The 18,656-nt window shown below is 35.5% G+C and overlaps 2 protein-coding genes across 4 annotated transcripts in view; both read left to right on the forward strand.

Moving 5' to 3' along the window:
- The first annotated feature begins 1,169 nt into the window (after nucleotides 1-1,169).
- On the forward strand, nucleotides 1,170-4,499 carry LOC111909849 (uncharacterized). 2 transcript variants are annotated; one of them, XM_023905616.3, is made up of 6 exons: nucleotides 1,170-1,422; nucleotides 1,555-2,084; nucleotides 2,225-2,286; nucleotides 2,384-3,631; nucleotides 3,795-3,909; nucleotides 3,992-4,499. In XM_023905616.3, the coding sequence occupies exons 2-6, from the start codon at nucleotides 1,928-1,930 to the stop codon at nucleotides 4,423-4,425; spliced, it is 2,016 nt and encodes a 671-aa protein (XP_023761384.1). In that variant the 5' UTR covers nucleotides 1,170-1,422; nucleotides 1,555-1,927; the 3' UTR covers nucleotides 4,426-4,499. The 2 variants fall into 2 exon arrangements, with proteins under 2 accessions (XP_023761384.1, XP_042756208.1); XM_042900274.2 differs by lacking the exon at nucleotides 1,170-1,422 and having other exon boundaries at nucleotides 1,435-2,084.
- Nucleotides 4,500-15,991: 11,492 nt separating this feature from the next.
- The window catches only part of LOC111909848 (plastidic glucose transporter 4), a 5,746-nt gene continuing 3,081 nt past the window's right edge, over nucleotides 15,992-18,656 (forward strand). For both annotated transcript variants that reach the window (XM_052769389.1, XM_052769388.1), the window contains exons 1-10: nucleotides 15,992-16,113; nucleotides 16,221-16,513; nucleotides 16,882-16,996; nucleotides 17,067-17,134; nucleotides 17,205-17,337; nucleotides 17,417-17,516; nucleotides 17,595-17,707; nucleotides 17,927-18,020; nucleotides 18,280-18,433; nucleotides 18,528-18,656. The exon at nucleotides 18,528-18,656 is cut by the window's right edge and continues 18 nt beyond it. In XM_052769389.1, the coding sequence (XP_052625349.1) occupies nucleotides 16,258-16,513; nucleotides 16,882-16,996; nucleotides 17,067-17,134; nucleotides 17,205-17,337; nucleotides 17,417-17,516; nucleotides 17,595-17,707; nucleotides 17,927-18,020; nucleotides 18,280-18,433; nucleotides 18,528-18,656 (1,162 nt within the window). In that variant the 5' untranslated portion in view covers nucleotides 15,992-16,113; nucleotides 16,221-16,257. The remainder of the gene's footprint in view (nucleotides 16,114-16,220; nucleotides 16,514-16,881; nucleotides 16,997-17,066; nucleotides 17,135-17,204; nucleotides 17,338-17,416; nucleotides 17,517-17,594; nucleotides 17,708-17,926; nucleotides 18,021-18,279; nucleotides 18,434-18,527) is intronic.

Genomic DNA, 18,656 nt, shown 5'->3' on the forward strand with positions numbered 1-18,656 from the left:
AATTAATATATTAATAGAAAGAGAAATTCAAAAATAAAAAGTTATTATATATATTAATTAATATATTTATAAAATTAATTAATATGAGGTGACATTTAATAGGTGAGATTTGAATAAAAAAGAAAAAAAAACTATAAAAATGACAAGTGGATATTAAATAATTCAAAAAAATATAGAAAATGACAAGTGTCAAAATGAAAAGAGAAGATGACATATGACAAAATCATTCTTATTTATTAGGGTAGATACTCATTTTCCGTAGCTTTTATTTCTTTTTTAATACCGTTGTTCCATTAATTGGATCTTTGCATATATATATATATATACTATGAATATCTCATTTCTTTCATCCCCATGCCTCACCCCTACAACCGAGCCTTCTTGTCGGGAGAGACCACTCCCGTCACCGGTCAACCCAACAATCGCCTTCATCCTTTCTATGAAGTTCATTGAGAGCTTCTTTTTATAAATAAATCAACTTTGATTCGTGAATAACCCACATCACTTCTTGTTCTATTGTAATAAAAGATTTCTCTTTAATGTGGAAAAAGTCTGTATCAATAATTACGACAATTCCTCAATATTATGTTCATTCGCGACAAAATATTTTTTTTGTTCTTTGGTAACAAAACATGCTTTTGGAGGGAAAATACTTTTTCACGATGGAATTAAAAGTATCTAACATATTACGTATAAGTTAGTACAAAATCTTTTCATTTTTCACTTTCCCCATCCTTGGCTCCCATCATATGTCTTATTCTTTGGTTTGATTTTGGTTAATTACGATTTTGGTTTTAACTCTTTTAAGTGAGATTTTAGAATTTGGTTTTATTTGCAAGTTTTCATTTGAGGAAAAGAGAGTTACAGAACTTTCAACATGGAAGTGAAGGAAAGGGTAAAGGATAAGGTACGATGGACCCATTAATTTTTTAATTATATATAATAAAATAACTTATAAAATAAACATATAAAGACAATATAACCGTGACAAATAGTTCAAACTTAAAAAAATAAATAATAATAAACAAAAACCATATACCAAAATTACTTCAAACCACATACACAATTCATGTAATTTACTCATACTTTAGGAATATATAAAGTTATGATAAGAATTATCATCAAAAACTATTTTAAATTATAGTAACAAAAAGTTTTACTTATTTTAAAAGTTACATTTACATAGATTTGAAAAGGCTCACTTTACTATGTTGACTTAGGGCGGCTCGGCTGTCGGCTCATTTCACTCAGTGCGTGGTGGGGGTCTAAAGTATAGTCACACTCTATCCTTACACTACGCACCCCACCCCCTTATCCTACGCACCCACCCCACACTCCCTCCAAAACCCCACTTCTGTAAAAGTGAAAACGAAAAAGAAGCCGTTTTCAGAGGATAAACAGCAGCACACTGTTCGTCATCAGGTAACAGCTACGCTCTCGTTAATCACTCCATCTTCCTTTCTAGGGTTTTTAGTATAATCAGTCTAAGATTACGATTGCTTTTTGAGCTTTTCGATTTTCCTTTCTGTTTTTTGATTCTGTGTGTCTTGTCAGATTGTTAGCTGCGTCTCGTGAGTACAAGAGAAAAAAGGAAAAGGAAAAGCTTCTTTTGATGACGAGACGTACGGTGGTTTTATGCAAGTTAATGTGAAGTTGTTTTCTGGAATACGGTTTTTGCAGAAGATTCCTCTGTTGTTTCGTGTCAAAATCATTATCAACCTCGGCATTGCCTGAGAGATTCGTTAATGTAAAACTTGAACAGAGTGAAAGTGAAAAATTACTGTGATGTTTGTTTGACGTGAATCGGTGAAGAATAAATTGAGATTTATGATGAGAATGTGGTTTGATTTTGAGCAGAAGCTGAAAAAATAGCAGTGTAGGTTTTTTTTTATCCACCGAATCGAGTCTGAAGTTTTTGGGGAAGAAGATGAGTGATAGTGCGAGTGTAACGGCGTCGTCTTTAGCGATTACGGAGAATAAACCTCGAAGAACTGGTGGATGTGTCGGAATCTTCTTTCAACTCTTCGATTGGAACAGAAGGTTCGCTAAGAAGAAACTTTTCTCCAAGAGATTGCTTCCTCCAGGTTCATATTCTATATAGTTTATGCAAATTAGCGATTTCTCTTTTGAATTTTTCTTCAGTTACTCATACACATTGTTGATTCCACCACATTACATTGAAATCGACAAACCAGTGTTCATTTTTGTTGTTTCGATTTCACAGATCGTGCAAAAGAAGCTTCAAAAAAGTTCGGAGGTGATGAGAAGCTGCCGAAACTAAGACTGGTATGTCAAAACTCAAAATCAAAATCACTTCAACTTTTGCTCAAACTCTTCCTATTCTTCTTCTTCCTTTTCTGATTTTGATTTTTTACTACTTTAGATCGCTGATGAAAACAGTGGGGGATTCCCAAACATGAACAAAAATGGCGTTTCAAACAATGGAGTTCAAACTCCTAGTTTAGTCGCTAGGCTTATGGGGTTGGAATCTATGCCATCATCTGTAAATCGTGACAAGCTTCACAATCACAAAGCTATATGCAACAAAGAAGAATCCGAAAACGAAACCACAAGACAAGATTTTAGGCCTCAAAAGCTTCAAAAAACAATGGCGGATAGAAGAAGTGTAACTAGATTTGGAGCAGAAGCATTACAACTCAAAAACGTTCTATCTCGATCAAAAAAACATCATCATCATCATCCAAAACTTGCTTCCCCTGTAAAAACCACAACACATCATTCTAGAAAGAACACATCAAGGTTAATTGGTGCTGCTTCTAGGATTCTCGAAACTAGAAACAAGTCTAAATTTGCTATCACTTATCCTCATAGTGTAAGAACAGAGCGTATGAAATTAAAAAGTGAAAATCTTGAAGCATCCTGCAAAAACTGTGGTAATCTTCTTCACATTACAGAGTCTACATCAACCCAAACATCTCTCTTTGATTCTCAAAACCCTTTTCAAAATAGTAACTCAAGATTCAATCAAGAACAAGAATTTGTTGCATCTTCAAACCGAAGATTGAACTGTTTTCCATCTGCTACAGATGCAGTTAGTGATAATACCAAAGATTTTGTTGCATTGAATAGGAGTTTAAGTGGTCAAACTCGGTCAAGGGCACCAGGTAAAGTTGAGGATACAAAGAGAAATAATTTCGTGTCTCGAGGGCAGAAAAGACATTTAACACATATCAGAAAGCAAGGGGAAGGGTATAGTAATGTAATGGGTTGTCCTCCAAATAACAAACCAAGAATGGTCGTAAGTGCTTCATGTAATGGAAAACAAATGAGGCATGAACATCAGGGGCAAAATGGGAATGGAATGATGTTTAAATTTAGTTCACCAATGAAGAACACGTGTGAAAAAGTAGAGAAAAGAAGGAATCAAAATCAAAATGTTTCATATTGTAAAAGTAAAACTACTTCTTCACGCAAAAGGCTTACATCAAATCAGATTGACAAATTCCCATTATTGACTGGAGATTCTTTGGGTGCTCTTCTTGAAGCAAAATTGAATGAGTTGACTAGTCAAACTTCAACAAAAAGAACACCAGCTCATATTTTTCAAGAGCTTTTATGTGCTTTAAATAAAGAAAACCCACTTCCTCAAAATGATGTATTCTGTTTACAGGTATGTTTCCTAAATTCTTAATTTATCATTCCATTATTTTCACTTTTGTTTTGTTGGATCTTGGATGGAATGGAATCAACCATTCCATTCCATTCCATTCCATTCCATTCCATTCCTTTTCTTCCATTTCTTCCATCATACCAAACTCTTTTTTTTTTTTTAGACAAATTCAGAAAGATCTGGATACAAAAACAGCAATCATTTTAGCCCAGGATCAGTTCTTGAAGCCTCTTTTTCAAATGACAGCTGTTGTTCCAGTAGTTTGGAAGATAGCTCAGGTAAAAAAAAATTGTAATTTCAATAATTTCAATGATTTAATGATTTAATAATACAATAAATTTTTTTTTTATATGATTGAAGGACGAATGCAACACACAGATTCCACGAGTTACTCATACGATGAATCGCATTTTCGAAAGTTTCAAAACAGCGAATTGGTGGACACACTTGCAGAGATAATGTGGACAAAATTCGGCAATTTTTTTGGATATGAAAACGCGAAAACAAGATATCAAGTGAAGCGATTTGTGTTTGATTGTTTAATTGAATATTTGGATTCGAATTGTGGAGTAATGGGGTCTAAGGTTTTGATTGATGAAGTAATGGAAGAGGTGATGAGGTGGATGGATTTTATTGGTTTGAATGCGGATGAGGTGGCGGAAAGGGATATGAGTTATTCTTTGGTGAAATTGATGGATTTTGAGATTGAATGTCGTGAGATTGGTGGTAGAATTGAAGGGGATTTAGTTAATATGTTGGTTGATGAAATTGTGTATGATTTTGCAACGATTTAGTTGATTAATGAGATGGTTTTGTATAAATTGAAATATTGAGTGGTAAATTTTCAAGGGATTGTTTTATGTGTGTCTTTTGAGTTGTTTTGGTGGTAGTGATTTTGTACAAATTTTATATGGTATATGAGTCGACAAAACTAGTCCCAATTTGAGTTTTCCAAATTCCAATGATCAAATGTACCACAAAGGTATTTGAAAAACTAGTCCTACTTTCAATTTAGTTGCGGATGCTAATATAAAGCGATCGCAAAGGTCCTTGCAGAGCGGTTAAAGAAGGGGGTCCATTTAGTTGTAAGCCTAGGTCAGACTGTTTTTATAGAAAACAGGAACATACTCCACGCTCCTCTTATCCTTAATGAGGTAATCGCTTGGATCAAGAAAACTAAGAGGAAGGCATTTACATTTAAGGTAAAAATATTCTCAAAAAATTAGAGTAAAAATCATAAATAGCAAATGCGGAATAAACTCTGGGAGATGCAGTGCGATCAAGCCGGACTCTTCCATTTGAAAACCAAAAGTACTTGAAAAACATAAAGCCACAAACCTTAAGCACAAAGTTTAGTGAGTTCCCCCAAAATACCGCATACCATACATAATATACAATTGTTATGAACCACCACATAGTCTTCTTGCCATGGGCCGATCACGGTCTTTTCTTGCCAAAGTCGGGGCCAACACCCGGTCTGACATGCCGATGCCAAGGCCAAACCCTGGTCTTCCATGCAAATATCATGAAGACATCTAACATTCTACATATAAATTTCAGGAACCAAATCTTGGTCTTTCATACAATTCTCAGGGGTCATCACCTAGTCTTCCATGCAAGCATCACAAAGACAACTAACATCCTACATAGTATAGTAAGAAGACTCACCTCGCTGACGAGAACCTTACAGCTAACCGCACTCGCAACCGGAGAATGGTACTAAACACCACCTAACAAGCCATATAAAGAAAACCCTCAGTCTACTTTCTAAAACTACCAATTTAACCAAAAGTCAACCAATGCCAAAAGTCAACACTCAAAGTCAACGGTCCAAGTCAAAGTCAACAATAATTGACCTCCAAGTCTTGGCCATCCCTTGGCCACGTCGTGGCTAATGAGTCCAAACCCGATCCAAAACCAGTCCAGTCAAAGGTCAAATCTCCATCGTATGTCCCCACATCGTAGACACAAGACGCTAAAACATTCGAAGGTTCCCCAGTTGCCATGCCGTGGCGACCTAATGGCCACGCCGTAGGAATCAAGTATGAACAACTTAACAGATTAAATTGTTCGGTTGGGTGCATTCCCTTCACATACTTGGGAATGCCGGTGGGGGCTGCCATGTCACGAATATCACAGTGGAGTACTCTCATAAACAAGTTTCAATCGAGATTGTCTAAATGGAAAGCTTCATCTCTCTCTTTCGGTGGAAGATTAACGCTATGTAAAGCCGTTCTTGGTAGCCTTGGAACATATCTTTTCTCATTATATAAAGCCCCTGTAAAGATCATTAATACATTGGAAAGCTATAGAAGACGGTTCTTTTGGGGAGGTTCAACTGACAAAAACAAAATGTCATGGATAGCATGGGACAAGGTTTTGGCTAGTGTTGTCGATGGGGGTCTTGGGGTCGGGAGCCTGAAAGCCCAAAACCTCGTTTTATTAGGGAAATGGTGGTGGCGTTTCAAATCAAACAAAAAAGAGCTGTGGAAGGATGTCATAACAGCAATATATGGAAAAGAGGGGGGTTTCAACGCTCCTTCAAGGGAAAAGAGAAAAGGCTTTTGCTGGGGCACCATAGTAAATCTACATTCCACCCTATTAAAACTCGGTATTGACCTTAAAATTCTGTTCTCGAACCAAAGTGAAGGTAGGTTCTGGAAACTTGTGGCCTCAGGAATATACACAGTAGCCTCTCTGAGAGTCCATATTGATAACAAGATCCTGCCAAAATCAAGCAACTGTTGGATCTGGAATCAGCTGGTACCTCGAAAAGTAAACATCCTAGCTTGGAGAGTTAGTCATGGCAGATTACCAACCAAAGAGAACTTGTTCAAATTAGGAATCGGATCCAACCCTCTATGCACCCTATGCAATCAGTATGCAGAATCCGAGAGTCATCTATTCACCAATTGCTCAGTTTCATTAAAAGTTTGGAGTGCTGTTGCATCTTGGTGGCATCGGTTTCCACCGGGTTTCCAGTCGGTTACAAATTTACTTCACTGCAAAGTAAATCTTCAATCTAATGATGATCTAGGTCTACTTCATGAAGCCGTGGCTTTGGTTTTTATTTGGGTCATTTGGAGCTTTAGAAACAAAATGACTTATTCAGAAAAACGCATCTCTCCTTCCTGTCTTATAAACGATATTCAGACCTTATCGTATCTATGGATAAATGTTAGACATAAATCTAAGAAGCTCAGATGGTTAGAATGGTGCTGTAACCCAATTCAAGAGGCTGGCCTGATATAAAATTCAAGTGGGGGGGGGGGGGGGTGGTTTGGCTCCATTCCAATTCTTTTGGTGTCTTGGTGTATGCCAGGTTGTAGTTTTAAGTGTGTGTTTGGTGTGCGTTTTTTTTTCCTTTACCCGGGTTCCTTTACCCGGGTAGACACCTTTTAGGCATAAAACTATACCTGGCATTCTTTCGTGTGGTTTTTCTAGTGTGGGTTGATTTAAAATGGGATGGGGAGAAAGTTAACTTGGTGTGTGTTTTCTCTATTCGTGTTTGAATTCTCTTGCAGGTTCCTTTCAAATTTTCACCTATGTTTTAGAGGTAGTCGCAAATCATCTTTCAGGACCTCTCAATTGCATTCATTGGAGTTGGAGAAATCCCATGAAGGAGGAGAGGTAGTCGCAAAACACCTTGCAGGATCTCTCATTCGCATTCATTGAAATTGGAGAAATTCCATGAAGGTTCTCATATTCTCATATGGAGGATCGTCAAGGAACATATAGCCCGGAAGAACCTAGTCTTTTGGAGGGGTAGTTTGCTTTGAAGTACAACCAAACGGTCGGTGATGCCTCAACAAAATGTCGCCGATGCCTCAAGCACCCTAGGCGGAGAATCTGGTTGTAAACAAGTTTTAGTTTCCAATTAAATTTCCTAGACCAACATTAACTTAGTCTAGGCTGTCTTATCCGCATCTATTCTCACTCTTTCTTACTTCTAATCATGATTGTACTGTGATTGCCCAACGTCCTGCTGACTTTTTTAATGAATATTTTAACCTTGCCGTTCAAAAAAAAAAAACAGATTAAACTGTTTTCTTCTAATTTCAAGAGCTCCAAAGCTCAGATCTGGTCTTTCCTAAGGTCTTGATGGATAAAGTTTCCAAATTTATCCATTAAGACATACCAATATGACAAGATCTCTAAACCTAAGTCCTTTAAGACATCATGAAGCATAACTTAACCAATAAGCTCTTAATCACCAAAGCCACTCAACCAAACTTCCCAGAAGACTTTTATACTCCAAAAACATCATAAAAGTCAGTGCTTTGTGGACATGCATGTGTTAGATATAGTGTCTAAGTCCATAACTTTATTTGGTATGTACTTGACCCGACCCAGCATGGTCCATTTGGGTTGCATGGCATTGCAATACTTGGATAGACTAAATGAGAGAAAGGACATTTGTGATTATTAATATATTATAAGTTCTAATATATTAATAATAGTATTATTTAATTAGTGTTGATAAAGTATTAATTTAGAATTAATTTGGTGATCAAAATGAGACTAATTAAATATATAGGGTTGATTGTGACAATCATCTAATCTTTTATGGTGGATTTATGATCCATGGTTTATGGAGTTGGGTTATAACCATTTGGAGCTCCATGGATAGTTCATGGGAGTTACAAACCCATGGATCATTAGAAATGAAGAGTCATGACAATTAAGGGTATTCATGTGAAAACCCTAATTGTGACAACACTATAAAAGGAGCCCTATAGCTAGCAAAATCGGACTACTAGTGAGTTCTAAGAGGGCATAACCGATTTTGAGTTCAAGTGTAATCTCTCAAGTTATTCCAAGTCTTGTAGTGTTGTGTGAAGCATTTGAGGCACAACATTTGGGGTGCTAGGCTCACAAAGTCTTCAAGGAATCCAAGCAACAAGAAAGGTATGTACTTCTACTAGTTTTTATATTACATATTCCCCATGCCATGCTAGTTAGGAAGTAAACCTTGAAAAAAATAAAATTTGCATGTATATTAGAGAAAACATAGATTCAAGGTTTATAGGGTTGCATGTACACCATATGAGTGTTAGAATGCTCAAAACCCATCAGCATGTCTCTCCCAAACTAGGTCAAAACCATGGAAGAATGAACTCAAACTTGTGCATGAGGCCAAATACACCAAGGAACACTAGATCTGGAACACATAACCTTATATGGACCTCTTGGATCCATAAAGTTGCCAACTTTATGAAATCTATTCCTTCAAACTATCACATAATGAAGAAAAAAGGGACAAGAACCCTATATCTAGAAGCATAAACCAATAATCTAGGAACTTGAATACTCACAAGGGTCCAGAATGTGCTCAAGATGATGATGATGATGTTTGCTTGCTGGATCAATGCACAAAAACTCCTTCTTCTTCTTCTTCTTCTTCTTCTTCAAGGCACCAAGAATACCAAAATGAACAACCACTCTCAAAGGGAGGATAGGGTTTTGAGATAGAGGATTGGAGGTTGAAGAAGATACCCTAATCCTCTAGAAATGATGCTTAAATATGGGAGGAAACCCTAAAATTACGGGCTTGGGCCAGAACAGCTGCCACGCCATGGCAAACCTACTTCCACGTCGTGACACCCAATCAAAAACACACGTTTCATTTAGTCCATGCCACATCATGGTCATCGTTGCACCACGTCGTGGCATAAAGTTTTTCCTGAAAACTCCATCTTTGTTCCCCTGATAAATAGTAAGCTTAACCAATATGGAACACGGGTGTTACAATTAAATTACCACGTGATGATCCAGTTATTTCACATATACAATATGCAGAAGATGTAAATTTTATGGGCTCTTGGTCGATTGAAAATTCAAAGAACTTGATCAGAATCCTAAGATGCTTCAAATTGTCGTCAGGACTCACGATGAGCATGTCTAAAAGCAAGCTCTTTGGGTTTGATGTTCAAAGCTACCATTTAAATTTGGAGGCCCCAAGCTTCAATTATTCTATTGGGTCACTTCCCTTTATCTATCTAGGACTTACAGTGGAGGGAATCTATGGCAAGAACTATGCATTGGAATCGAAAATTTTCAAGCGAAGTTATCAAAATCGAAAGCAAACACTTTGTCGTCTGGCGGTCGCCTAACATTATGCAAATTAGTTCTGAGCAGTCTCGGTTATTTCTATTTTTCTCTATTCAAAGATCTAGTTAAAGTTATTAAGAGTCTTGAGAAGATCAGAATGAGATTCTTTTGTGGGGGCGATATGGTTTCGAGGAAGATGGTAAGGATCACTTGGGAAAAAGCTTTTGCAGCTAAAGAAAAAGGAGGCTTAGGATTGGCAGCCTATAAACGCGCAAAACATAGCTTTGATAGGAAAGTAGTAGTGGAGATTTTAGAACTCAAATAAGAGTATATGGACCGAGGTGATCAAATCCATCTATGGCCAAGATGGTGGGTTTTCTAGACCGTCGGTAACAAAGAAAAGTAGCGGTTGTTGGGGATTAATACTCAAGATTCCTAAATCTTTAGAAAAAGAAAATATGTCATTTTTAGAACATTTCAAGCTGGTATCTAACACTGATGGTTCATTTAGATGGGGCTGGTCAGTAGACCCATCAGAGGTTTACATAGTTTCTTCTCTTAGGAATTTTATAGATAACTCAACTATTCCTCAAAGTGATGGCAAATGGTCTTAGAATCCGTTAGTTCCTGGGACTCAACATTTTAGCCTGGCGGATATGTCATGGAAAACTCCCAACCATGGTTAACTTATCTGGGTTCGGTACCAGTCACTCTAATGTGTACAAGTCCTGCAATGATGCCCCAAACTGAGGACTATATTTTGTGGAATGTCCAATATCAAAAGGTGTCTGGCAACATGTATGCAACTGGTGGTGGCTATTGGACTACTCTTTCAACTCGGTCTGTGATCTAGTGATCTACTAAACTATAAAGCGAAACTAGGAGGCCATCAGAGGATCGCCAAGTTTCATGATGCTAAAATGTTGGTGTATTTATAGGTAATATGGAATCACAGGAACCTAATAATTCATTATCCAAGTCCATGTTCACAAACACATTTGGCGTTGGCTTTTAAGGTACAAACATTGGCACATTTATGGATCAATTCACAAAAACAAAATGGACATCAAATTAGATGGCCAGATTGGTGTTGTGACCCAGTTTTGGAATATTATTGCAGGATTGAGCAGTTATTTTTTTTTTCTGGGGAAAATCCCAACTTCAGATAATAACTTGGGAAAATCCTATTTCGTAAAATAACATGATAATGTTATAAACCTTAGAAACTTACTGGGAAGGATCCCAACTTAGGATAACATGATAATGTTAGAAACCCTATAAATTTACTTTAGGATCTTAACATATGTTCAGAAATAAGAGGGTTGCCAAGTCACTAAAGCGTGAAATGATCCCTTTATTCTCATCACATAATTAGATATTGTGCACCCAGGCGAGGTGTAGAAACCTAAACTCATGAGAAAGAGGTCATTAACTCTTTAAACCTTAGGATGTTAGCATATGTTCAGAAATAAGAGGGATGCCAAGTCACTAAAGCATGAAATGATCCCCTTATTCACATCCCATAGTTAGATATCGTGCGTCCAAGCGGGGTGTAGAAACCCAAACACGGATGAAAGAGGTTATTAACTCTTTAAACCTTATAGGGGATTAAGTGCCCTTAATCGGAGGAGAGATGATCAGTCTCTATTTGTAGTGGCTAGGATCCTTGAGTTTCTGCATGTTGAAAATGTTAGCTTGGGGTGGTGTTATCTTGGCTAATGCCCCCTGATGCTTAAGTCAGTAGTGTTATTAGAATAAAAATAAATAAAGAAAATAAGTGAGGGTAAGGAGTATGTATGTACCTCGACTCGATTATGATGAATTGTGACTAAATTGACTTACATAAAGTACGCTTCAAGGTGTATATTTTAGGATATTGGCAAGATGATTCCTTCTATAGTAGCTAGCCAATATGCCCTCATTCATGCTTCTGAATCAATGAGATAGGCATCACACTTCTAAGCATATATGAATCATCTTTCTTTATGGTTGGACAATAGTGTCTTGTTCTTAACACTTTAGAACACAAGGATCTGCCCCCAATATGGTTGCCACAATCCCTTTCATGTATGTCTTTTAGAACTTCCATGGCTTCTTGATTTTGGATATGGACCTGTTATGGATTTCTTGTATAATACTCCATGTATCATCACAAACACTTTATCACCTTTTTTTTATTCTTTTAGGATTGTATCATCAAATGTCTCTGAGGATCCTGATTGTTTGGATCGGGATCCTGAACATTGGGATCATGGTCAGAGGATCGAGGAATTGGGCCTTCGATCGCTGCTATGTTGGTCGTCTGATTATGCTCATCGGGGTCGTCAGGTCTCCTGGAGGGATCTTCTATCGCCATGATCATTATGTGGGCTATTGGGATCCTGGTCTCTGGCGGGATCCTGAGGGAAGACTCTAAGTTGGCTAATGCGTCTGCCTCGGTGTTATCTTCTCTAGGAACTTGATTCCGACTAAAAGCTTTAAATTTAGAGACTAATTTTTAAAGAATTTGAAGGTATAGCGCTATTGTTACCCCTTTAACTACATAGAATCCATCAAAATGGTTAATTATTAATAAAGAATTGACATATACATGAAGATCCTTGATCTGAAGATTCTTGGCCAGTTGTAGGCCCATGTGTGTAATTTACAACTAACTGCCTGGGGTAGGATGTCCCCCTGTGTTGATTTTAGTATGATCCCAAGGCTTGATCCTCTAAAGTTGGATGCTCCATCTGTAAAGAGTATCCACTCCCCCATGTTTTCTTCTTTTCGAGGTTATTGGATTTCTAGCTCTACCTCATGTTGTAGATTATCACTAAAATCAACCACATATTCTACTAATGCATGTAAGTTTATTGAGGATTTTGGATCATATTTGATTTCATATATGATGAGCTTCACTAACCACTTAGTCATTCTGCCTGACAATTTTGGTTTTCTCATGACATTCTTAACAAGATAGTGAGTTTTGACATGTATAGTATGAGTTTCAAAATAATGTCTTAATTAGGTAGAAGTTGTAACTAGTGCAAGTATTAGTTTTTCAAAGAGAGAGTACCTGGTTTTAGAATCTAACTTCATGTATTTATTTAAATCAACGATTATAATTTTATATAATTAAAAAATATCTCTTAAGTAATAATTTATTTAAAATAACTAATTAATATTTTTGATTTTTTAATATGAAAATTTAATTAATTTTATAACCGTGGTTGTAATGCTCTGTTCCGAATTGACTTCTAGTCTGAGGCTGTGGCTCGAAGGTCGGTCATTATAAGGATTATGGCTCTTGGGAAGGTAAGATCTAGGCCCATTTGGGTGCAGGTGATGTATTAGAAGTGATCAGGGTGTTCGGTTCGCGTTTTAGAGCCTAGGGGTATTTCGGTATTATAGATGAAGATCTTGAAGACAATGCTCCTCTCAAGAGCCCATCAAAATCATCTGGTTCAGTTTTGGGTTTGGGCCTTAGTTTTGGATCATATTAGGCCAAGGGTAAAATGGTAATTTACCCCATGTATGGATTAAGGATTATGGTATGGGACCTAATTGCTAATTGGGTATATTGATTGGTAGTGACAGCTCGAGAAGCTGGCGGGGCAGCAACTAAGGAATTCATGCAGGAAGCTTCTGCAGTGCGAGGTGAGTCTTCTCACTATACCAATGGGTCTAAGGCAACAAAGCCGACCCATTTTATGTTATGTGGTACACTAGCTGTAGTAGAGATATGTGGTATGATAATTAGCTTTATGCTAAGTGGTATGCTAGTGATTATACGATATGTGTTATGCTAGTTGTCTTTGTGATACTTGCATGGAAGACCCCAGGAGGGGGGGGGGGGGGGGAGGGGGGAGCCCGTGGCATTGGATGTAAGACCATGTGGGGTAGCCCATGTCATTCCTAGGTAAAGACCATGTGGGGTAGCCCATGACATTCCTAGGTAAAGACCATGTGGGGTAGCCCATGACATTAGATGTAAGACCATGTGGGGTAGCCCATGACATTCCTAGGTAAAGACCATGTTGGGTAGCCTATGACATTCTTACATGTTTATGTATGCATGACTTATGTGATATATGTAGCTTTTATAGCTAATATGGTATGTGTTATGTGGATTGTGTGTGGGCAGGGGCGGACGTAGGATTTCATAGTAGGGGTTGCACGGGAAAGTTAGGGGTTGCACGATAGTAGAAAAAATAAAAATTTTAAAAAATTTCGAAATTTTTTCCACTACGGCCGGAAAAGTTAGGGGTTGCCGGTGCCACCCCGGAACCCCCCTAAATCCGCCCATGTGTGTGGGGTATGCTTTGGGGGACTCACTAAGCTTTGTGCTTACGATTTACAATTTTGGTTTCAGGTATCATCGATTTGAAAATGAAGAGCTTGGATTGATCGCAATGCACACACCTATGATTTCTATAATGAATGATTTTAGGATGAACTCTGATAAATGTTTTACTTAATGATGATTTGAAATGTTTGAAATAAATGGAATCAATGTTTTAGCTATATTAAAAATGAAATTTTTACCCTTGATTTTTGGGGCGTTACAGTGGTTCTCGCGGGTTATAAACTAATTTGGAAAATAAGAAATCCATAATATCTAAAAAAATTACATGTGACAAATACATGAAGAACATGACATGTGGCAACATACATTATAATTTATTAGGTTTGATAAGTAAAGACAAAAACATATATAAAAAAAGAAATTGTCAAATAAAATATTAAATACCATTGGTGATTTGTCATATAGTTGTTAAATTTTAGAACAAAATGAGATGCCTAAAACAAAATGGCCTATAATATATATTTACTAAAATAATAATTTATGATATGTTTATGGAATTATTTCTCAATCTTTCATTTTGAAAGATGGAAATGGAAGTCACGTGCATGAATCCCTACGCAATCCGAATCTAATTTCCAAATTCCGCCTTCCACACGTGACTCGTCTATAAATGATTTTCTAACATTTTTTTTTTTAGTATTTATGTCATTTCTGTTATTTTGATCATTAATAAAAATGATTTATTAATTTCATGTTTGTACCCATATAATAATTATGCTATTTGCATTCTATTTATTTAACTCTCATAGATTAATTCTATCTTAATTTTTCATATAACTTGGCATTTAACAATTTTTTTTAACGGACAATTATATTAAAAAGAAGGCCCTTACAAGATGCTAGGGACCAAAAACATACATCATACATAGGAACCATCATCGAAATGGCTTGGTGATCACATAAAGGTTTAAAATTTTCACAATTGAGAGATACCTCTTATCAAATCCCATTTATTTTTTATTAATCAAGTTAATATATTTTAATAATTTAATACAAGAAATTTATAATGTCTCTAATCTATGTGAAGTTGATATAAACTATAAAAATATGATAAATATGTTATATTAAACTTCATAAAAATAGTAATTTATTACTGTAGAATTTAAAGATATATATATTATCTTAGTTAACATAATAATAATAATATATTACTATCTACTAACCTTTAAAAAAAGTTATAAATGGAAATCATTTAGGAATCAAACTAACAGTTATCCATACTAATAAATAAAAATCTTTTTGCCACATGTCATATTTTCATGCATTTTGACGCATGTAATTTTGTGGTTAATTCTTAGAAATTAATTTTCACTTGTCATTTTATGATATTTTTCGATTTTCTTAATTAACTATCTAATTTTTTGGTTACAAAAAGTAATTAATGTGTCATTAATTTATTTCCTTATATTTTTAAATTCTAATATGGTTCCTTCAATATATATAATTCAAATTGACATGTTTCTTTCAAAGCTCATTGTCATTTTAGGCAAAATAATCTATATAGAAAAAATAATCAAACTTTGTTGTTTTTTATTGACAAACTAAAAAAAAGGTTATATGGTCAAAATATAATTATTTTTCTATAGTTTTTACATATTTTAAAATTTTATTTAAAAAAATACTTAATGTTTACACTTTAATATTTAATGTTTTCTTTAAAATAAATAATTAATGTTTATATCTTTATATATAATTTTTTTAATCTACCCGTACTTACACAAATTTCACACCTATTTAATCTATGATATAAACCATTAGCTGAAAATTAATATGGTGACATACCTGTAAATAACATGTTTAATAACTGTGAATTCACCGAATTTCACATTTTAATATATACAATAATTTGGTGTTATTTATGATTATGATATTGCAATCTATTTTCAGCCTAATTAATGATATATATATTCATAATTTAATGCCTAACATTTTATTTATATAATTTTTTTTATAGGATTCTATTTTTGGTTTAAATCCAAAAATAAAGTTTAAAAATAAATCATAAGCGGCGACTCCAAAGCATTTTCGCGATCCTACGCAAATCTTGTTCATCCTCTTCGAATTCAGATCAATTCGTCACTCAGTAAGATTCTCTGCAACTTCCATCGATCTCCAAATCTCCATTTATGAACAGCATTATTGCTTCCACGAATATTCAATATGTTGACTTGTATTTGTTTTCAATGTTAGACTTTTAGGTGAATTTTGGCCTTTTTATTAATATAAGATGCAAGCTACACATTTAGGTATCATCAAAGGAAACGTGAGTTTACATGTTCAATACCACACAGTTGATCGAGGTTTGAGTCAACTCAGAAACAGACCAAATTCGGTCTGCATGAGTCACAGTGAAAGGTCTTCTTGTTTCGGGTTGCGGTTCGGGTCGGGTCCTATGGGCCTCGAGCTCGGCGGTGTAGGTACCGCCGGTGGAAGTGTGTTCCGATCATCTGCAAAGTCGAGATCAGTCAAGGCCCAAGTTTCTGGTTTGTGTTTCCGTTTCTCTATATTAGTTTCCGATTTCGTGATTCTAATATTCTGCTACTTGATCATCATCTGATTTTCGGATTTTGATTCGTTATGTTCATCATAACGCAATCATAGCAGATCTAATTTAGAATAGTTGAGATTCATGCTTCATCCATGGCTGTTTTGCTGTTATAAACCCCTGAGCTGATGGAAATTTGTCGCTCATTGTTATAGCGTGACAAATGCATAACAAATAGAACAGTCTTCGTTATTTGCGATTCAAAATAAGCTGTTAATTTGTTTTACCTGAGATTAAACTCTGCAAATGAAGACATTCAAATACTTCTAGTTCTTAAACAATCAACATTTTCCAATTGTATTGTAGATGAAGATCTTGAAGACAATGCTCCTCTCAAGAGCCCATCAAAATCATCTGGTTCAGTTTTGCCATATGTTGGTGTAGCTAGTCTTGGAGCCATATTGTTTGGATATCATTTAGGGTATGCACTTTTATTAAACTCTTACATATCATACAAATCATCCACTTAAATCATTGTTCTATTCTTTCAGTGTAGTAAATGGTGCACTTGAGTACCTTGCAAAAGATCTTGGTATTGTGGAAAACACTGTTCTACAAGGTAACTATAATCTGTAAATTACGATTCTACCCCTACCATGTTAAACCTTGAAAAATGAATTTTATGGCAGGATGGGTTGTAAGCACACTTCTTGCTGGTGCTACTGTTGGTTCATTTACTGGAGGATCACTTGCAGACCATTTTGGAAGAACAAAAACATTCATATTGGATGCTATTCCTCTTACAATTGGATCAATTCTTTGGTTAGATATGCTTCATTTTGACTTCATAAATCCTAATATTTATACATTTAAATGTTTTTAATACAATATATTTTCACAGTGCCACAGCAACAAATGTAGAAACATTGATATTAGGTCGCTTGCTTTGTGGCATTGGAATTGGCATATCATCTGCTATAGTCCCTCTGTATATATCTGAGGTATCCCCCCCCCCCCCCCCCCCCCCCGTTTATTTAAATAAATCATAATCTTATTATGACTTTTGTTTTTTTGTTTAGATTTCACCAACAGAAATCAGGGGTACACTTGGATCAATCAATCAGTTATTTATTTGCATTGGGATTCTTGCAGCTTTGGTGGCTGGATTACCCTTAGCTGGAAACCCTTTATGGTATAATTTTTTATTTTTATCATAATTCTATTTTAGAATTTCATGGTATTGAATTTAATTTTATTTCTTTACAACAATTTTTTGAAGTGATAATCAAATCTTTTATTATAAACAACATGATATATGTTTATTAGTTTATATGCAATTCAATCAACAATATATTTCATTCGATTAAAGTTTATTTTTTATATAATAATAATAATAATAATATTTATCCAGGTGGAGAACAATGTTTGGCCTTTCTGTTATCCCCTCTGTTCTATTAGCACTTGGAATGGCTTTTTCTCCAGAGAGTCCCCGTTGGCTTGTTCAGGTTATCTTTTTTTTTTTTTTCATAAATTATTGACAAAATTACGTAAATGGTCCCTATGGTTTACCAAAAGTTACAAACTCATTCCCTGCTAAAAAGCATCTTCCATGCAAGTTTTGCAAACCACAGGGATCATTTGCATCAAAAAAAAATCAACAGGGACTAAGTTTGTGACTTTTGGTAAACCACAGGGACCATTTATGTAATTTTGTCTAAATTATTTCAAACTAATGATATTAATTAATCTAGGGTTTACTTTCAGCAAAGAAAAATCTCCCAAGCTGAGGTGGCAATTAAAAAACTATATGGAAAAAACAAGGTAACAGAGGTTATAGCTGATTTAACTGAATCAAGTCAAGGCTCTGAAGAACAAGATGCTGGTTGGTTTGACCTTTTTAGTCACCGATATTTTAAAGGTATTAATTAATTAATTAATTAATTATAATAAGTTAATAACATTAACAATTTAACACCTAAAAACATGTCTAATTATTTTTATGTTTGTGACAGTTGTCAGTGTTGGAGCCATGCTTTTCTTGTTTCAACAATTGGCTGGAATAAACGCTGTTGTCTATTATTCCACTTCAGTTTTCCGTAATGCAGGAGTTGCATCTGACGTGGCAGCAAGTGCTCTAGTGG

This window comes from Lactuca sativa, chromosome 3 (genome assembly GCF_002870075.4).
Source record: "Lactuca sativa cultivar Salinas chromosome 3, Lsat_Salinas_v11, whole genome shotgun sequence".
Lineage (NCBI taxonomy): Eukaryota > Viridiplantae > Streptophyta > Magnoliopsida > Asterales > Asteraceae > Lactuca > Lactuca sativa.

What these genes read in the sequence shown, in the direction of transcription:
- LOC111909849 (XM_023905616.3), top strand. Translation starts at nt 1,928, where the DNA reads ATGAGTGATAGTGCGAGTGTAACGGCGTCGTCTTTAGCGATTACGGAG. An exon ending in ATGATGTATTCTGTTTACAG is followed by an intron (nt 3,632 to 3,794) that starts GTATGTTTCCTA and finishes TTTTTTTTTTAG; the next exon opens with ACAAATTCAGAAAGATCTGG. An exon ending in TAGTTTGGAAGATAGCTCAG is followed by an intron (nt 3,910 to 3,991) that starts GTAAAAAAAAAT and finishes ATATGATTGAAG; the next exon opens with GACGAATGCAACACACAGAT.